The sequence below is a fragment of the Castanea sativa genome, chromosome 7 (assembly GCF_040712315.1).
Source record: "Castanea sativa cultivar Marrone di Chiusa Pesio chromosome 7, ASM4071231v1".
Classification (NCBI taxonomy): domain Eukaryota; kingdom Viridiplantae; phylum Streptophyta; class Magnoliopsida; order Fagales; family Fagaceae; genus Castanea; species Castanea sativa.
The window spans coordinates 17,061,510-17,080,741 of record NC_134019.1 but is presented as its reverse complement, the minus strand read 5'-3'; the positions used below and the strand labels follow the sequence as shown (position 1 = coordinate 17,080,741).

The 19,232-nt window shown below is 35.6% G+C and overlaps 1 protein-coding gene across 3 annotated transcripts in view; it reads left to right on the top strand.

The window, feature by feature from the left end:
• Positions 1-5,219: 5,219 nt before the first annotated feature.
• Positions 5,220-19,232, top strand: part of LOC142642586 (copper-transporting ATPase PAA1, chloroplastic) — a 32,438-nt gene continuing 18,425 nt past the window's right edge. For 2 of the 3 annotated variants that reach the window (XR_012845686.1, XM_075816971.1), the window contains exons 1-8: positions 5,229-5,867; positions 5,955-6,008; positions 6,502-6,655; positions 11,804-11,878; positions 12,043-12,320; positions 16,665-16,898; positions 17,104-17,202; positions 17,365-17,514. Coding sequence is in view for 2 of the 3 variants with exons in the window: in XM_075816971.1 (XP_075673086.1) it covers positions 5,427-5,867; positions 5,955-6,008; positions 6,502-6,655; positions 11,804-11,878; positions 12,043-12,320; positions 16,665-16,898; positions 17,104-17,202; positions 17,365-17,514 (1,485 nt within the window). In the remaining variant the exon portion in view is untranslated. Of the gene's footprint in view, positions 5,868-5,954; positions 6,009-6,501; positions 6,656-11,803; positions 11,879-12,042; positions 12,321-16,664; positions 16,899-17,103; positions 17,203-17,364; positions 17,515-19,232 lie in introns of all 3 variants that reach the window. The other variant, XM_075816972.1, reaches the window with a different exon arrangement.

The window sequence follows — 19,232 nt, the reverse complement described above, 5'->3', positions numbered from 1 at the left end:
CTCATTATACCTTCCAGCTTGTCTCTGGGTCTTCAGTTCTTTGGATCCTTGGGTCTTTGGATCTTCGGGTCCTCACAACAGCCCCTTAACACTTGAGTAATTAACCATGAGTTAATAACAAGTTTTAACTTCTCGGACACGCTTCTTACGTGCTTTCTGCTTTCACACGTACGGACGTCTTTTTGCTGCCCATGACACGCTTCTGATGCCTCGTAGTCCACGATGGAGCATTTATGGTGTCAGGCGGTTCTTTTCCTGCGCACGTTCTACGGCTAGATGGATATCGTATGGCTCAGATTGGGATCTCAATTATGAGCGGGAAAGTTACCGCCTTTCCACTATTATATTTGTTTTCTCATTCCTATAAAAGCAAACCTTCAGACTGGCTGAGGCTCATTTTGGCGTTTTAAAGGATTTAAAGGAAAAGAGAGCTCCCGAGGAACAATTTTAAGCACTCTTCAGAGGTGTGTCTGCTCTCCTTTTGTTTCTTTTTGCTTGTTTACTTTTCTTTTCCTGTCGTAAGGGTTAATGGGTAGATACGCTAAACTAGTAAAAACAGATGAGGCGAAGGCCGCCTTTAAAACCCAATATAAGATTCCTGACGACGTAGACATTCAATATTGTGAGGAAGAAGAGTGTCTACTCGTATCACGGCCACCCGAGTCAGTTTTAATTCCCATGATCGCTTTTATTGAAGGCGGAATGCAAATTCCCATAAATGGCGCCAATTGTAAGGACCAAAAATCGTATAACAAAATGACTGCCACAATACGTTTTATGACTAGAGATCCGAATACAATGAATTTGTAGAGAGGGTAATAACAACAAAATTCCCCCTTCTGTGTCTCTCCTCTCTTATTTATACCCTTTGCCCTTATTATCTCAGCCCTACACCTCTCCATCTACTTAATCCCTTATACTAACACCTGTCCAATCCTTTGTAGTCGGTAATGGAGAAAAGCTTTAGCTCTGTGTTTTGTACTGTTCAGGTCATGTCTACATTAATGCAGCGGACAAAGCTGGTATTCCTTTATTTAATGCGGCCAGAATGGTTGGTACAGAACATTCAATGCAATGCTCATAGTTATCCAACCCCATTCGGATATTTGCAATATGTCTCATACATCATCAATCTCTCTTTCATTCCTTACCCGTTCATCCCACTTTATCCTCGGGCAGGTTCCTTTATTCTCCTCTACTCATTATACCTTCCAGCCTGTCTCTGGGTCTTCAGTTCTTTGGATCCTCGGGTCTTCGAATCTTCGGGTCCTCACACTAAGCATTCATAATTTATGCTAATTTGATACTTTGGCTTCATTATTTTCACACTTACAAATGTTTCTCATACATATCTACAATTTTAAATCTATATTTTTAATTCTATTGTAACCAGATTATCTTAGCATGTATTTTGCTATTTAATTTCTAAAAATCTTTACTTATTATAGAATGTTCAACCATTCATCTTTCAATACATTTGTATGCAGTTATGTAAAGGTTTCAATTGGTTCCTTAAAGCTCACAATAAACAATTAAACAAATATTGTCTTAATTTTATTATTTTTTTTACCAACAAATTTTTTAAAATGGTTCGGGTCACGGGTCAACCTGTTTTGCTTTAGGTCAAAAAAATCGGGTTTGGGTCAGGTTAAAAAATTTTGACTCGTTTTGCCATGTCTATTGGCCACTAGTTCAAAGTTCAAGGGGTGTCTTGGCATTTTTCCTTATAAATTTTAATAGCATCAAGTGGCTTATATTGAAGTAATAACTCTACATTCTTTTGTGTGATAAAGGACACAGAGCATTGATCTAAACCCTAAACCTCTACAATAAAATTTATAAGATCCTTACCATTTGCTGTAAGTGAACCAACATTTGTTTCACTATCTCCTAGTGGAACGAAGTCTATATTTCAATATTTGAGAGGAATGATTGCATCACTATCACTTGAGAATGCCACTAGAGTTAGGAAAACTTATTGTTTAAAAAAAAAAAAAGTTTGTTTAATTCTATGGCTTTTTTAAATGTAATAATTTTTTTCATAAAAAATTACGTCATTTTTGGGCACTTAATGGCAAACCACCTAACTTTTAGGGTGATAATATCATTGATGAACTTTGTATAACCTTGATACTTTATATCTTATTTAACTTTTGTTTTTGACTATTTTGTTATTATTGACATTTAGTATTTTTATCGTTTATTTATTTGCATATGAAAAAATATAGGTTGACTCGAAACCCAATTAACCTGACTTGCTTACAACATATTTTTGACTTGAACTGGCTGTTTTGTTAGGTCAATTTTGTGTAAATGTGTATGAAATAATCGATGTAAAAGAGGTGAGATAATATTTTCTCTTGCAAAATTACTCTCTTAAAAAATAAGTCTACTTTTTGCTGAATTTTTTCGTTGAAAGTGTGCTAAAATACACTTGTAACTTGAAAAAATTTGAAAAGGTGAGAAAAAGGGGAAAAAGTAAAGTTTTAGGGTTCGTTTGGTTGGAGGAGTGGAAAAGTAAGAGCGAGAGGATAGAAAATTGGAGGGAGGATAAAAATAGAAAAGATTTAGTTTTCCCTTGTGTATATTTGGTTGGAATGGTGGAAAATGGGAGGGATAAAAAACTCTTTTATTTGGTTGAGGAAAAAAGTAGGAGGATAGAAAATATTATTTATATAAATTTACTCTTATACCCTTATTACATTACATGTAAACGTGGACACAACAGAAATGGAGTTGCCACCTAGTTATATGGTCTAGGAACCATGAATATAACGTCCTTTCAAGGAAGGTATACTCTTGGGAAGGTGTTAGGCACCCAAGATTGCCTAACCTTAAGGTTGACCTCCCATCATTGTGTCTTATATCTTAACCCTATTAAAACTACCTAAATACTTATTTTCTAGACTCACACACACAATAACATGCATCTAACAAACAACATGACATCTTTAACCTTAAACAAACACACTTATCCATCTATCCAAACAAAAGAGAGCCAAACAAAAGAAACCCTAATCATACATCTAACATGTGAAAAACTCTATTTAAAACAAAATATGGCAGCAAACAAATCATTAAACAAAACAAAATAAACACAAAAGTGTTAATATGTTAGAAACCCTAATCAAACATCTAAGAAAACCTAACATAAATGCATGAACATTGTTAATGCATGACTTACCCTTTACTTACCTCTCAGCAGCACAACATCTATCGCATCAATGCATGAACATGTGAATGAATGACTTTAAAATGGAAAAACCCTAAACAAAATCCTAATCTAGACATGTGATAACAAACAAGCACTTTAAAAAGATGAGCAAACAATTTATGAGGCCTAAAAACACGTGAAAGAGAGGTTATGCAAACAAACATGTGAAGGTAGAATCAAAACAAACAAAAAATAGGGTTTTCTGGGTAACGACATCAAGCACGCTAGAACAGGTCTACGTACGCATGAGTTTGGCACGCATACGCAGGCTAGATCATGTGTATGTAGATTCTTACCTAGAAACCCTAATCAACAGAGAAACAGAGCAGCAACCAAAAACGTAAAATTTAGCAACCTATCATGCTTAAGAACTTAAAGAAACCCTAACCTAAACAAATACAGATAAACATAAACTAAGCAAAAGAAACAAATTAAAACAAATATCAAGACAGAATCGAAAAGAAAAGCTCTTGAAGCATACCTCAAAGCAAAAGCTCCTAAGCTTAATTTTTGACCATTCCTCTCAGTCAAATCTATCACAATTCAATGAAAGAGTGATTAGTAATCTTAAACTCAAAGGATTGAGACCAGAAAAGGTCCAAACCAAATAAAAAGTCACTTTAGGGTGTTTTGTGAAAAACTCCTTTTTGATTCACTATTTTCTAGTGAATCTTAGGTTTTTCCTGTAGGATTTCTGTGTGTGTTTTGAAAATGTAGCATGTAAGGCTTTATATAGTGGGAAAAATAGGGTTTGGAGCGGCTTCTAGACGATGTTAGATTCGTTTCAAACCTCAACCATTATTGCAGAAAACTTACATTTCTTATACTTCTGAAACCTTAGTTGCATGCATAGGATCGTGTTTGTGTACGCATGCAGTGGCTCACGTACGCAGAACGCGACCCACGTACGTAGGCTGAGGGTTACTTTGGTAAATTTATTTCCAAAAATAGAGTTTTGTTTATTTAAAAGGTTATATTTTCCATTTTAATATTCCTCAAGTCAATTTAATATTTGGTTTGGCTCTAAACTAGCCTTGAGCCTTAGAGTTCGAGCATCATTGGAGAACGGGGGCTTGAGTCATAAATGGTACAAAATACGGTTTTTATAGCAAGAAATAATTTATTTGTACTCATTAAATAATATAAAATTAACGCATCATATATATAAACTTATAGTATTATCTTTCTTTGTTATTATATATAAAAAAAAGTCTGGACATGTTGGGTGGAAACAAAAATATTGGGCATCAAAAAAAAATCTGGAAAATAGAGAGTGAAGAAAACGAGAGAAAAAAAAGGAAAAAAGAAAAGAAAAGAAAAAAGATAAAAAGATGAATTACCGATGAAAGAGTGAAGAAGAGAAAAAAGAAGAAGAAGAAGAAAGGATAACATAAAGGTGTAGCAGGCACTAGAACGTGTGGGGAAGTGGGTGGGGCTTGAGGGTAGGTGAAATTCTTGACAATGATTAAAATTTGGAACCAATTTTGTCATGTAGTTGGAACAAGAGTTTTCCCTCTTGTTTCTCTCCATTTTGAAGTGATAGAGTTTTGGTGCAGGAAAGAAAATGTCTAACCTCACTAAAAAAAATTCCAACCTCTCTTTTTACCAAACAAATGAACAATACACCAATTTATTTTTTGTCTTTTATTTTTCATCTTTCTATTCTACTTCTAATTAAATACATTTTTACAAAATTATTAATTTCGTTACAATCGCTTCGCACATGAGTTGAGGTTTAAAAAAAAATTCGTATTTTTATTTTATATATATAATTTTTATTTTGAGAATATAATTTATAAATGAATAAACTAATTTAAAAATTAAAAGTAATTTTTAGATAAAATTTGAAAATTACCGAGAAGAGCGATCTTATTCTTTAAGTAACGTTTGAGTGAAAATTAAAGTTAAATTTTTATCAGATTTTCTGTCCTTAAATATTAGTTCAGATTGATGTATAAAAGCTAAAAGCTTAAAACTGGGTAGACGAACTCTTTGACCGTACTCCCTCTTTAACAGCTTCTTAATTAGAAATAGAAAAAAAAAAAAAAACAAAAAAAAAAGTCTCACTTGACAGCTTTTAAAACCTGAACTATAAAATCCGAATCGAAAGGCGCAGAGAAGGATAGCGAAAACTAAGATAGAAAGAATTTAGAAACTGTGAGAGAGAGAGAGAGAGAGAGAGAGAGAGAGGTAACAGTCTCTCTTCTTTCAAATGGAGTCCACACTATCTGCAACAACCACGACAATAGCGCTTTTCACTGTCTCCAAAGCACTAAACCGCAAGCTCCGCCAAACACCACTGAGTCAATGCCTCTCGAGTCAACTCTTGACTCGCCGATTCCGATGCATTTCCACCAATTACCGCCACGGCAATCCTTTCGCTTCCTCTTCTTCTTCTTCTTCGCTGATGAAACTGTGCGCTGCTTCAGTGCCTCCAGTACGGCGCCGTTTGGAGTGCGTTGCTAGCTCCGCTGCTTCGTTCGCCTCTGGCGGCGGAGGCGGCGGTGGCGGCGGTGGCGGGGTTGGCGGAGAGAGCAGTGGCGGTGGAGGTGGAGGTGGATCGGACGGTGGAGATGCCAAGCCCAATTTGGTTGCCAGTGGAGCCCAGGAGGTCTCCGCGTTGCCGTCTGATGTGATTGTACTCGATGTTGGAGTACGAACTCTCTCTCTCTCTCTCTCTCTAAAAATTGCTATGTATTTTGCTTATTGGTTGTGTTTCTGTGTTGTGTGTGTATGGCAGGGAATGACGTGTGGAGGATGTGCAGCTAGTGTGAAAAGAATTCTAGAAAGTCAGGTACGTTGTTATTAGTTGAATTTGGTTATGTATGTATATTTAAAGATTGTTAGAAGGTGCAGTAATCTGGTGCAATGAACAAATTAGTGAATGGAAATGAATGTAATGCGAGTTGATCAAATGACTTTTCGAAATTCGGTATTAATGAACGTTTGTATGAATTATATGGGTTTAGATAATTCATTTCACTAGAGAAAAAGCAAAATATTGATTTGTATTAATTATAATTTTTTAAAGAGTGAGAACTTTTGAATTTTTGCCTTTGTTAGAATTATGGTTAAATGATTAAATTCACCACTTTCTAATAGTTTAAGCTTTTGGGACAATTTGGTAAGTGTAAGGGATTGTGGGTTTGGCTCCACTTACTAAGGGGAGTTTAGGCCCACATGTAAGGGGAGTCTCCCTCCCCCCCTCTCTTTGTTTCACATGTAAGAACTTTACCCTGTTCGGAAAACTAAATCTGTGCACTTCATTTTATTGTAATTTTGGACAGCCACAAGTGTCATCTGCTAGTGTGAATCTGACGACAGAGACAGCTGTAGTATGGCCTGTATCTGAAGCCAAGGTTACCGCGAACTGGCAACAACAGTTAGGAGAGGCACTAGCAAAGCATTTGACTACCTGTGGTTTTAATTCTAACCTTCGAGGTAAGCATATGAAAGTTTCATCACCTCCATCATTGATATTATTATTTTTTGATAGGTAAATCGTTGATATTATCGTCCTTGTTCACAATGTAATGATCATTATTACCATTATTATTGTATATATTCATGATTGTTGTCATCATAATTCTATTTACTTGACATTTTGACTGATACTTTTAGTTCTCGTTAAAAAAAAAGTTGTACCTGTGCGTGGCTCATCTTGTTCAATGGTGTGTCTTGTGCTTGACCTTTTGTCAGGCAAGATTTTAAACTAAAACATACCCGACTATGGCCAATGTTTTGTACTGTCTGAGCCAACATCCATGCACATGTCTGTTTGTTCTTTCTTAAGAATATATCAGTGAAAGAGCTGTAGAACGTCTTCACAATTACATTTAGGAATTAGGATTACTATTAATATCAATTAGCCTTGTAGCATAATCACCTCTCTATGCACAAAGTGCTTGGGGGTCTAAGAGGAAAAGGGTTTGAGCTGCGGAATTAGCATCATATTGTAACTGTCTCAAATTGCAAGTTCTTGAAACTCTGAAGACTTTCTCATGACGTTGGTTAAAATTCAATGACTTGGTAATATTACTTACCGAAATTTTCAACCATAATTGGTCTGATGTTAGGTTTCTTTTGGTCTGTTGCACTTCATTTAGATGGGTATAGGGAAACGTGCTTGATCTATATATGGTTTAGCTCTAGGAATTCTTGTAGATCCTGCTAATTGACCTTGTTGCTTCGAATAATTTTTCTGAGTCATGCTTGAGAAGAACCTGCTCCTTTGTTACTGTATGCTACACACTTGTACAGTGATGGTGGGAGTACTTGCCTAGGCACTGATGTGTGTGAGATGCATCTTTTGTCACCTTTCAAGTGTTGAGGTCAGGCACCTTCCACGCTTAAGCAATTTTTGAACAAGGTGCTGGACTCTTTAGAGGGGCACATTTATGACTTTCTACCAGTGTGGTCAAACGTGAGCCGGGCACTCACCTTTGGAGCTTAGGCAAGTGCCCAAGGGCCTTAAATGCTTGAGGTGAGAAGGTCATAAAATAAAAAAAATAATAAAAAAAAGGAAAAAAAGAAGAAGGCAGTTTTTTACTTTGGCAAAAAAGGGTAGTTCTATACTTTAATTCAAGTAGGTGGGTGTGACTCTCTTGCTTCTCTCTCTCACCCACACACCTCTTTTTTTTTTGTTATCAATTTAGGAAAAGTTTTTATTTATTTTTCCATTCATATAATCTTTTAGCCATGATAGTTCCCCCCCCCCCCCCCCCCCCAAAAAAAAAAGAGGGAAAAAAATCCATCAGATTAATGTAAAGTCTATTCTTAGATTAATTATTAGAACCTCCTACTAGTTTGAAATATTCAAAATTCCCCTAATAAGCATAGATACATATGATTTAAGTTCATTATCTGTATGATCATTATATTTAGGATTTGGCGCCTCACTTCTCTCAAGCAATTGCCTTTTTGGTGCCTAACATCTTAGGTGTTACAGGAACCATAGATACATATGATTTAAGTTCATTATCTGTATGATCATTATATTTAGGATTTGGCGCCTCACTTCTCTCAGGCAATTGCCTTTTTGGTGCCTAACATCTTAGGTGTTACAGGAACTTGGTGCCTCTCTTTTGCCTTTGACTACAACACTTTCTACTTTGTTTTGCTATAGAGACAAAAACTCCTCAAAGTGGATGGCTATAAGACTTGGTTTTAAGTTTAGTTTCATTCACTTCCGATAAAGACATTGATTGGAGTAGAGTGTATCAAAAAAAGGCAATATCGGATTCATCTAAAAGTAAGTTTTGTCCTATTAGAAGAGGTACTAAAAACAATAAAAGAACCTGACACATGCTCAAGAATTACAATGCTCAATAATTACAATCTAAAAGAAACTGAGCAATAAAGTCTACAACAGTACACGCACCTATGCTACCAAATGTTCAAGCCCCCTTAAACACAAACCTTACAGTTAACTGTTTCAATCATTAAATGAACTTTTTTACTCTCTCCAAATACCCACATTCGATTGTGGGGGATCATATTCCAAGTAGACAGTACCCTTTCCAAACTAATTCCTCCACCCATCAAGTTCGTCCACAACCTGCTTAGGCATTACTTAATGCAATCCAGTCATAAAGAAAACAAAGGACCACACAGCTCATAGACCACCACACAATGGAGCAACGGATGATCTACACTGCCCCTAACCTTATACATATACAATGGTGGTGACTTTTGATGAAGGATGAGAGTGGAGCTGATAGACGGAACACGGTGATCCAAACAAGATTGGATCAGAGAGAAAGAGAGAGAGGTGGGTGGCAGCATTTTAAACAAAATGGTTACTATTTTTTTCACTTCCAATTGTACAAATTTTTTTAAATTATAAATTTATTATAAAAATGTATTTTTTATATCTGGGTTGGGTTTATGTAGGGGAGTATAAATCACATCCATGCCTTGAACCTTCTGTGGGTTTTGAAAACAAAACAGCCCACCCTCACTTCATCCTCTTGTTGGGATGGGGCGGGCAAAAATTGCCATCCTTGACTAAAGATTGCTTATCTACTGCCCTTCTCATCCTTTTTGGTAGTATTTTTTTATTAGCTACATGCTTGTATATATATTTTGGGTAAGTTGTTCTGCTAACTTGTTATTTTAACCTTTAAGTTTAAGGGTCTCCCACATTGTCCAAAATGAATTCTCTTTTAGTTTTTTAAATATATAGAATCATTGAAATCTGTGATGTCTATTGAGTTTGTTGTGGACATATGTGGTTCAAGTCTAAAACTTTGAGGATGAGCTTCATGTTAAGCTTAAGCCACTTTGGAAGTGTGAGTGTAAATGATTTGAGAAAGTTGTGACCATTCTCACTACTACGCTTTCATCTTTGGAAGAAGATGGAAGAAATAATTGAAGGATTTATGATATTTATATACATCGTGATTGTTGCTTTGTTCATTCAACTGAAAATAGAAACCTAAGTTTATGTATCTAGTCTTCATTGAGATGAAATTTTGAATCCTTATGTAGTTATCCATTAAGCACCTATAACTACAAATGAAAATAGAAATAGCAATATTTCAGGGTTTCATATAATTTATGTGAAGCTTGGTGGGTTAAGTGGCAGGTCAGGGAGCTATTGAAGGAGATATTTCACCATAAAAATGCAAATGATTTCTTGTGATGAGCAACCATAGTTTGTTATGGTATGTCCCTAATTTATTGGGTTTTCAATTTCAGTGACTTGTCTATATGATCAGAATCTTTTTACATATCATCTCCAGTATATTAGATATGAAAGGAAAGGATTAAAAAGTCATTATTGATAATATAGTATCTCACTTCAATAGGTGAGTCTCAGAAGCTACATATGGTGGATTGGTCAGAGGCATTTCTGTCGCTGGGGAGCCCATTCATTTTGGAGAATTTGCTGTTGCACATTCTGAACTTAGCAGTTATTAGTTATACATCAGAAAATTGGGGGCTTCTTTTCTTATAAGTTGTATTTAAAGTGTATGACAGTTGAGGACTACACATTGTGTATTACTTTGGGAATTGCTGTTATTGGGATCTTCTTGCCCACAATTAAGAAGGAATATTCCAGACCTTCTCTTAGTTGTAAGGTTTTATACTGTGCATGTTCTTGTGAGGGATTTGTTATGAAGGGACTAGTCGTATAATCAGGAGTAATATAAGTTTTGATTTAAGTTCAGAAAATGATGTTATCTTTGTGTTTACACACCCTCTCTATTCTTTGTAGATCTGCACTATAAAAAGAACTAAAGATATTTAATTCAGAAGGCAAGGCTTATGTGGTTAAGTTCTATTTTTTTATATAACAATGTTACTTTTTATTTAGTTTGGCGTTGTGAATGACTCATAGAATGGCTTTCATCTTCATGTTCCTTATTATTGTACCTTCTATTTGCACATTTGGATGCTGTAAAATTGATAAGTGTAAAAAAGATTTCTTTTGAAGTGTTGTTAAAGACAAATGTAAAGAGAGCTGTTTCAAAAATGCAGCTTTTGACAAAATAAAAAGAGAGTTCATTTGAACTTATCAAAGAACAAAAAGATAGTTTGTTTGAGATATTAGATAAACATAAGGAGAGGTCATTTAAGAGTGTTGTCCAACTGCCAAGTGCCTTATAGCTCAATTGGCACCTCTTGGTATTTCCAACGGAGACTTTAAGTTTCAAAGCCCCCTCCTCAATTGTAACTACTGAATTAAAAAAAAAAAAAAAAAACAGAGGGTTGTCCAACTGAACAATCTTTATGATAATCAATCTAAATTTCCCAAGTGGTACATCCTGAAAAAAAATTGCCAGTTCAAACACTGCAGTCTTATGAATGTCAACTATATTACAACTAGTGAAGTGCAAAGCATTGCCTAAGATTCAGTCTATGTAATTTATTTATCCACTAAGTTAAAGATGGCTTAATTTCTTGTAATATGAGGTCATCTGATACACCAAATGAATTTTACTATGAATAGTACATAGGTTAGCTGGAAAGCATGCAGTATAGATTCCTAACACAAATAATCTTCATGGTTACTGACAATATATTAGGATAGGGATAAAAATGTAGGCGGTTTTTGAACTAGCATATCAGCATGCTTATTTATAAAAAATATGCTCCACTTAATTGATGTTTTCTCTTACATGTAATTTCACTGTTTTATGCCTCTTCTTCACTTGAGGACAGTGCTAATAATTCTGTGTCTTATAATCTCCTCTTTTTATTCGGGCATACTAATTACCCAACATATAAAATGCACTATCCCATTGTTAGCCTGAAGTTTGTGTGCAAAATCAAGGAGTAGGTTCTCTTTTTATATTTTACCTTTCGTAATAGTGACATGGTTTTCTTACTTCCTAATACTGCAACATGTCCAAAACATCATTCAACTTAGGCTTTTGCTTCTTCTTCCTTAAATTACTTGTTTTTTTTTTTTTTTTTTGGAGTGACCAAAATATACAATGTCAAAGCATAGAACCTAGATGGAGCTTAATTCATCTAGTCCACCTGCAATCTTGATTGCAAGTAGACTTGATATGTAAATATTTGCAGTAATTATGAACTGATCTACATGATGGCTTGACTTCTTCGCTGTTCCTGAATGTGCAGATTCAGGAAGAGACAATTTCTTCAAAGTTTTTGAAAGGAAAATGGAAGAGAAGCGAAGTCGTTTGGAAGAAAGTGGTAGACATCTTGCCACAACTTTTATCTGTTAAAAAGTTGTGGCATTCATTGTTCGTTATATATCTATAGGGTATTTTAGCTGCTGTTATAAAAAGTACTAAATTTTCATGTCCTGATGGTTCATATGCTGTGAATTGTGATGCTAATTTCTTAAGCTTCTTTAGGTCGTAATCTTGCTGTTTCCTGGGCTTTATGTGCTGTCTGCCTCTTTGGCCATCTCTCTCATTTCTTTGGAGCTAATGCTTCATGGATCCATGCATTTCATTCCACTGGATTCCATCTTTCCTTGTCTTTATTTACATTGCTTGGTCCTGGGCGTCAGCTGATCCTTGACGGTGTGAGAAGCCTTCTCAAAGGGGCTCCAAACATGAACACATTAGTTGGTCTTGGGGCTCTATCATCATTTACAGTCAGTTCATTAGCTGCCTTGATGCCGAAACTGGTAGATCCTGACCCTTAACTCTAATTGTCTTTCTTCATTCTATAAATTGTACTGCATATTAGTGGATGAATACTTGGTCTGAATTGTATCATATGTCTTATTTTTAGATATCTAGATTATGATTGCATTATGGATAATTTATATTTTTTAAGGCAGCAATAGAGTTATAATCTCAGTTCGTCCAGTAACAAATTGTGCTTGTTTGTTGATATGCTGGGTGACACAGGACAACCAGAACAAAACTAAAACAACAATAAAATAAAGGATATAACCTAGGGTAGACTTGGAGTCAACACTAGACCAAAGAAAGACCAAACAACTATTTTTTTCATTCATCAAAATATCAACTATCTCCTCAAGGAGTACAATAGATTGCTTATAAAGGATTGCTAAACCCTAATTTTAATTAGCTAAGAAACCCTAATTGCCTTATTACAAAAATAGCCTTGCTTCCAAATTAAAATACTAATAGCCTAATAAATTACTAGGACTTGAAACATAAAAAAATACAATTGACTTGCAAACATAAATAATACTAAATAAAAATCTTCTTGCATCTCCTGTATCATTCTTCTCTAGTTGGAGAAAACTCGACCTTGAGTTTTAAAGCATTGAAGGATTAGGATGCTGACAAATAACACTTGCTTCAAGTTTGGAATCACCTTAGGGAGCACAGGGAAAAGAAAAACCTTGAATTCCACCACATCAAACTCATTTGGAATAACAAAATCAATGTGTGGAATTAGTATAATGTCGTCTTGAACCTTATGAAGCATAGGAAGCACTGTGGTTTTAACCTCTTCGACTTCACCAAGATGTAGATCTTCAAGGATTGTCGAGGGTTGATCACAGGCACGTTCAACAACTTCAACTTTCACATCATGTGCACCCTCAAGCTTGCTGGGTAGTTTTTGAGTGGGTGCAATTATCTTTTCTAGCTGGGCATTAATCCTAGTGATTATTTGCTCCCCCAATGTCCACGAAACAAGTGAAACATTCTGATTTGCCTTTCTTACAATAGCAAAAAGTGAACTGAGAAGATCCATAGAAATGTCTTCACTTTCATCTATGACCAGGTTCATAGTTGTTTCTATGGCTGAAAGTACAGCAGGTGGATGGTTGGACCTACTTATCTTCGAGAAACTTTGAAACATCTTAACAACCAATGCATCACACTTAAGATCTAGCATCACCAAGCATAACTTGACATTTGCAATGGTATCAAGAATTGAAACCACCTTCTTATAAGAGCGAGTAGACACATGAGACATATTTTCAAATGCTGCCAAAATAAAGTGAAATATTTCTTTCATTTGCTCATCCTTATATGGGGCATCTAGTGCTGTTATCCTTGTAATCTCAATAATGCAAGATAAAACTGAAACCTTCACATCCATTTCAGCATGTCGCAAAACTTTATTAGTGATTAATGCCTTCACTGAGGGTAAAAGTGCATCTCGCATTCATTTGGATGGTTCTTGCTCCACATATGCTAACAAATTTTCAACTTTATCAAGAAGAGTGAGGAGATCATCAATGGAGGAAGGAGGGTTAAGGAGTGCATTCCTAGCCTCCTTAATCTCCTTCTCAAATTCTCTATCAAAGGCAGTCATTTTCAGCTCAGACTTGGAGTCACAAAACACTGATATGGAAAATTTCTGCAAAGCTGAAGAACACTTGATGCGCATGGGTTGGCTTCTGGGTTTAATGGGTTAATATGACTGCTTATATGTTTTTTTAAATTGAGCTAGGGTGGGTTTTGCAGTGGATGGGTGTAGGACTGGGCTATTTGGTTAATTGGTTTTGATGGTTTTTTTTTTTTAAGGGCTAGTGGGACGAGCTGAGCTTTTTTTTTCTTTCTAAGATGGGTCGGGTAAAATCTCTTCACAAGATAAACTAAAGAGGGGAATTTAGAAAATAGAAAGACTCAGACAGGGCTACAGGTTACCTATTGATATCATCATTGGGTTGTTGGTGGAATTGCAGCGGCGTCGTACTGGTCAAGTGAGGGCCATGGCAGTGGTGGCTCTTGTGACAGCAGCGTCGATGGGCGTTTGGTGATCGCAGTTCTTGTAATCTAGGAGCTTGGTTTATCGGTGGTGTGGGTATGGGATTTCTGTGTAGAAGAGCATGTTAGTGGGGGAAGGATTTTTGGACTTTGGTGGTGGTTGAGCTGTCACTTGCGTTGGTTGTTTATGGTATGTGGGTTATTGTGGATTGATGGGATGCAGAACAAGGGATTTTGACAGTGGTGAGATGGTGGAGGTAAAGGGTGATGTCGGCAGGATTTTGTGGGGTTTTCTGTAGTGGTAGGCAAAGATTCTATTCTTTTGATGGGTGGAAAACGCAATGGCCGAAACTCTTTTTTTTTTTTTTCCAAATATTTTTTGGTTCGGATTGACTGTGGTGATGCTTCAAATAGATCGGTGTTTGCTCTGATACCAAAATTGACACAGGACAACTAGAACAAAACTAAAATAACAATAAAATAAATGATATGACCTAGGAGTCATCACCTAGACCTTACTTGGAGTTAGCACTAAGCGGGAAAACCACTAGGAGTCAGCACCAGACCAAAGAAAGACCAAACGACCATTTTTTTTTCATTCATCAGAATATTTACTATCTCCTCAAGGAGTACAATAGATTGCTTATAAAGAATTGCTAAACCCTAGTTTTAATTGGCTAGGAAACTCTAATTGCCTTATTACAAAAATAACCTTGCTTCCAAATTAAAATACTAATAGCCTAATAAACTACTAGGACCTAGAACATAAAAAATACATTTGACTTGTAAACATAAATAATACTAAATAAAAATCTTCTTGCATCTTTTGCGTCACTGGGAAGATATAAAGTGCTGCATAATTTTCTTTCCTTTTTGCTTAGTATAAATTGCATATTTCCTAGAAAGGGACTGATAAATTGTCAACTCATGCATACATTAGAGTAGTCTTTTTATTTAATTTTATTATTCACTTTGTTGAAATTGTAATTTGGCCAATGATCTCTTGCTCCAATGACACCTTCCCTTTTAAGAGCAAGCTAGAGGATGAGGCCATGGCTTCAAGGCCCAACTGGTGCATGTGGAACTTACCAATAAAATAAAATAGCAATTAACTTAGAACAGTTGAGAAATATAGGAAATGGTGCCCTTCCAAACCCTAAAGTCCATTTGGGGCCCGCAAATTTATAAAAGAAATTGAGGATATAACTCTTTGAATTCGTCTAAACAGAAAGGACTTAGCCATTCAGGTTCCAATTTTTACATTTTATGGCCTAGTTATGGACCTCTTAGAACCTTGAAAGAATTGACTCTACCTAGTCGCCTATGACAACTTTATTTTGACCAATGAAACTCTTAAAGTAAAGAACAGAAAATAAGTATTAATAATTATATCTCCAAAGAGGTATGATTAGTCCAGTATCTAAACCAACTGTCCTCAATGATCACATCATATTTCAAAAGTGTCCTATATTCTGGAGAAAATGTGCTTGGTGCTGTTAATTTGTAGAGAAGTTGGATAAGCAACATTCATACTCACACATTAAATTCCGGTAATTAAGTACTGACCCATTCTCCAACATATATGCTTTAGCTTTTGGCATCAGTTTCTTGGAACAACATTGATGTGTATGAATTTTTTTAAATTCAAAATCCTAAAAGTAGGTCTGTGAGGCTATATATTATTTAATGATAGGCTGCTTAAAAGTATTACTATGAGCACTGGAATTTGTGAGTAATTTGGGATTCATACTGAACTGCTAGAAGTCTAGAAGTGCTAAACGAAGTCAATTTTGGAGGAGCTACTGTGTTCAACTGATACTTGCCATGTGTTTTTGTTAACAGCTTATCTGAGTTGGGTATCTGGCCAAACAAACAGATATATGTGGGGAATGAGTTTCCCATATCTGTTAATTTGAGATAAAATACCGTAGTGCTTGATTAAATCTAAATTTGCAGTTAAATAATTATTTTCTGTAATTGTTGGTCTGAATTTGCAAATAACTAAATCCGTAATAAAGATTCTGTGCTTCTCTCTATTATGTTATGACTAGAACACAAAACTATAATGCATGGTTTCGTTATCAATTTGGAGTTCTTCTTACTGATACTTTGTTTTTTCAGTAATACTATAACCAGTATTAGTTATACACATTAGCTTAAATCTGGAATTGCAAACACTTAACCAAAGGGTTTTATTTTTTTTGGCTTGGTTAAAGTTGATTTGTTAATCTAAACCTTTAAGATCTAGGGTGCATCTTGTCTTCATAATAAGAAACTAGGTATGTGACTGATTACAATGGATTCTGTAGCCTCTTTAATAGATGTGTTGTATGCAGGGTTGGAAGGCTTTCTTTGAGGAACCGATTATGTTAATAGCATTTGTCTTGTTAGGAAGAAATCTTGAACAGAGAGCTAAAATCAAAGCAACCAGTGATATGACTGGCCTTCTCAGTATTTTACCATCAAAAGCTCGGCTTTTGGTCAATGGTGATGCAAAAGAGTTGGGTTCAATGGTTGAAGTTCCTTGTAACAGTCTTTCAGTTGGAGATCAAATAATTGTACTTCCTGGAGTAAGTATTTTGGTCTTGGGCTCCCGAACATTTGAACTTCGATTCTTGCATCTTTTGTCATCAAATTATTTTTTATTTACAACTTGTGGTGCAAAAGTTATTACAACCACTTCCAGTTAATATTTATAAATGTAGCAGGTATTTATCATTTTCACCCTGTAGATATTATGTGAATCCTTTAATACATCTTCTCCTGTTATTTTAGGATCGTGTTCCAGCAGATGGAATTGTCAGAGCTGGTAGAAGTACCGTTGATGAGTCTAGTTTCACAGGAGAGCCACTGCCAGTGACCAAATTACCTGGGGTATTACTACTTTTTTTTTTTACATATAACTCTTTCTTATTCTCAAGATTCGATTTCCACCTTATAGCATTGTTGCAAATTGCATGCTTACTCCCTAAGAAATAAGCTTTTTTATTGCTGCATGGATCATTGTCACTTCAGTGTACTTTGTGTCTGTGCTAGAGTCAAGTTGCAGCTGGAAGCATAAATCTTAATGGAACCCTTACAGTTGAAGTGCGGAGACCAGGGGGTGAGACTGCTATGGGAGACATTTTCCGTTTGGTGGAAGAAGCACAAAGTAGGGAAGCTCCTGTACAGCGGTTGGCTGACAAGGTTCTTCTGAATATTAATTCTAGACATACAATTCTGTAGTGGCTCTAAAAAGGGGTTTCTTCTCAGATATATGCATATTATAAGCAACGATATTTGATTTTTTAAGTGTTGAATAAAGGCTAGAATGTTGTTGTTGGTTTTTTGCTTTTTATGTTTTGTTTTGTTTTTTGTTTTTTGTTTTTTTTTTCCTGCGTATTATTGTGTATTGGAAGGAGTTAGTAAATTTATCAATCCTTGGTAGAAAATTTACATAAAATTTTTTACAATGAGATCTACATAAAGTCATTAAAAAAGGGGTAAAAGTAAGCTTTGAATTTACACAAAATTCAAAACAATCTTGTTGGTAAGCTTCATACTAATAGACAGTATACACAACAAATTGCAATTGTTGCCTGGTATCCACTTTGACAATGAAGAAACTGACCACAATGCAAGCTTGTCATCATCATTGCTTGATCTGGTCGGTGAGTGTGAAAGAGTAATCAAGTGAGAGAGAGAGAGAGAGAGAGAGAGAGAGAGAGAGAGAGATGTCTGCATTAAGGGGAAAAAGATGATGGAAGAAGAGCAGCTGCAGAATATAGAGGGGGGCTATGGTGTTATTTTTTGGGGGTATGTTACATAGATATTCAGTGGGTTTCGAATTCACAACCTCACTCTCCACTTGTTCTTGTGGGAAGGGAAGTCACCATTTGAGCTAGTTTGTTGGCTGCAGAGAAGCTAGCGTTTAAATAGGTAGGGATTGCACTTGACTTAAATGTCCTTGGGCTTGTAAGCCTAGTAATAGTGGTTTGGCCTCAGGTCCATTCGCTAAGTGAGCTTGCACTTCACTTGAGTTCTGCTAATTTGTTTCCCAAGCTCAATAGCTCATGAGTGGATCAACTCTTTTGCAGCTCTCAACTCAACTAAGTTTTGGCTCTCTTTTGAATATTAAGCGAACTTTGACCAATATTGGCATCTAGCTTTGCATTCCAAATTGGTATTATTGTCCTTAACAACAGTAGTTTTTACTTTTTAGCAACCCTAAATCCCATATTTTCCCTCTATTCGGAAGATAATGAATGGAAAAAATTAAAGGACATAAAGTTTTGAAGCAAAAAGGTACTGGCCAAATCACCTCAAGAGTCTTATGTGAATAGACTACAAGAGGATACTTCAGATGTGCGTTTGAAACTACTGTGTTCCATTTGAGTCTTAAGGTCTGGGTAGTTGGTGTGCTGTGTAACCATACATGATATGTATTATGATGTATACAATGGTCCACATTTTTGGTAGCTTATCTTGAGCTCATGTGTTTAATTTTTATTATTTTTTAATTTTGTCCTCACAAGGGGTGATTGGAGGGAAGTCAATGACCCAATGTATGTGTCAATCAAGCAACACAGGAGACTCACTGATTGTTTTGAAAACATGCAATGTGTATTGGGCATATAGCTTCGGTGTCATTTAACAGTAATATGGGCGATTTTACAAATCTTTGAGAAACAAAGGGTAGATACTAGATACAGTTATCTTGTGCTTAAGTCCTAATAAATATGTTTCACCTCAGTCTTTAGTCATCTCATAGCTTATTGGTGGTAGTTGTCTGTACATTTAATAGTGTTCCTTTATTTGTTTATTTTAAATTAAAAAAAAAAAAACAAAGTTCATTTCAATTTGAACTAGTAGTAGTGGTCAATCACATTAAACAGAATGCCAATTTATCCTCTTTTTATTTTTTT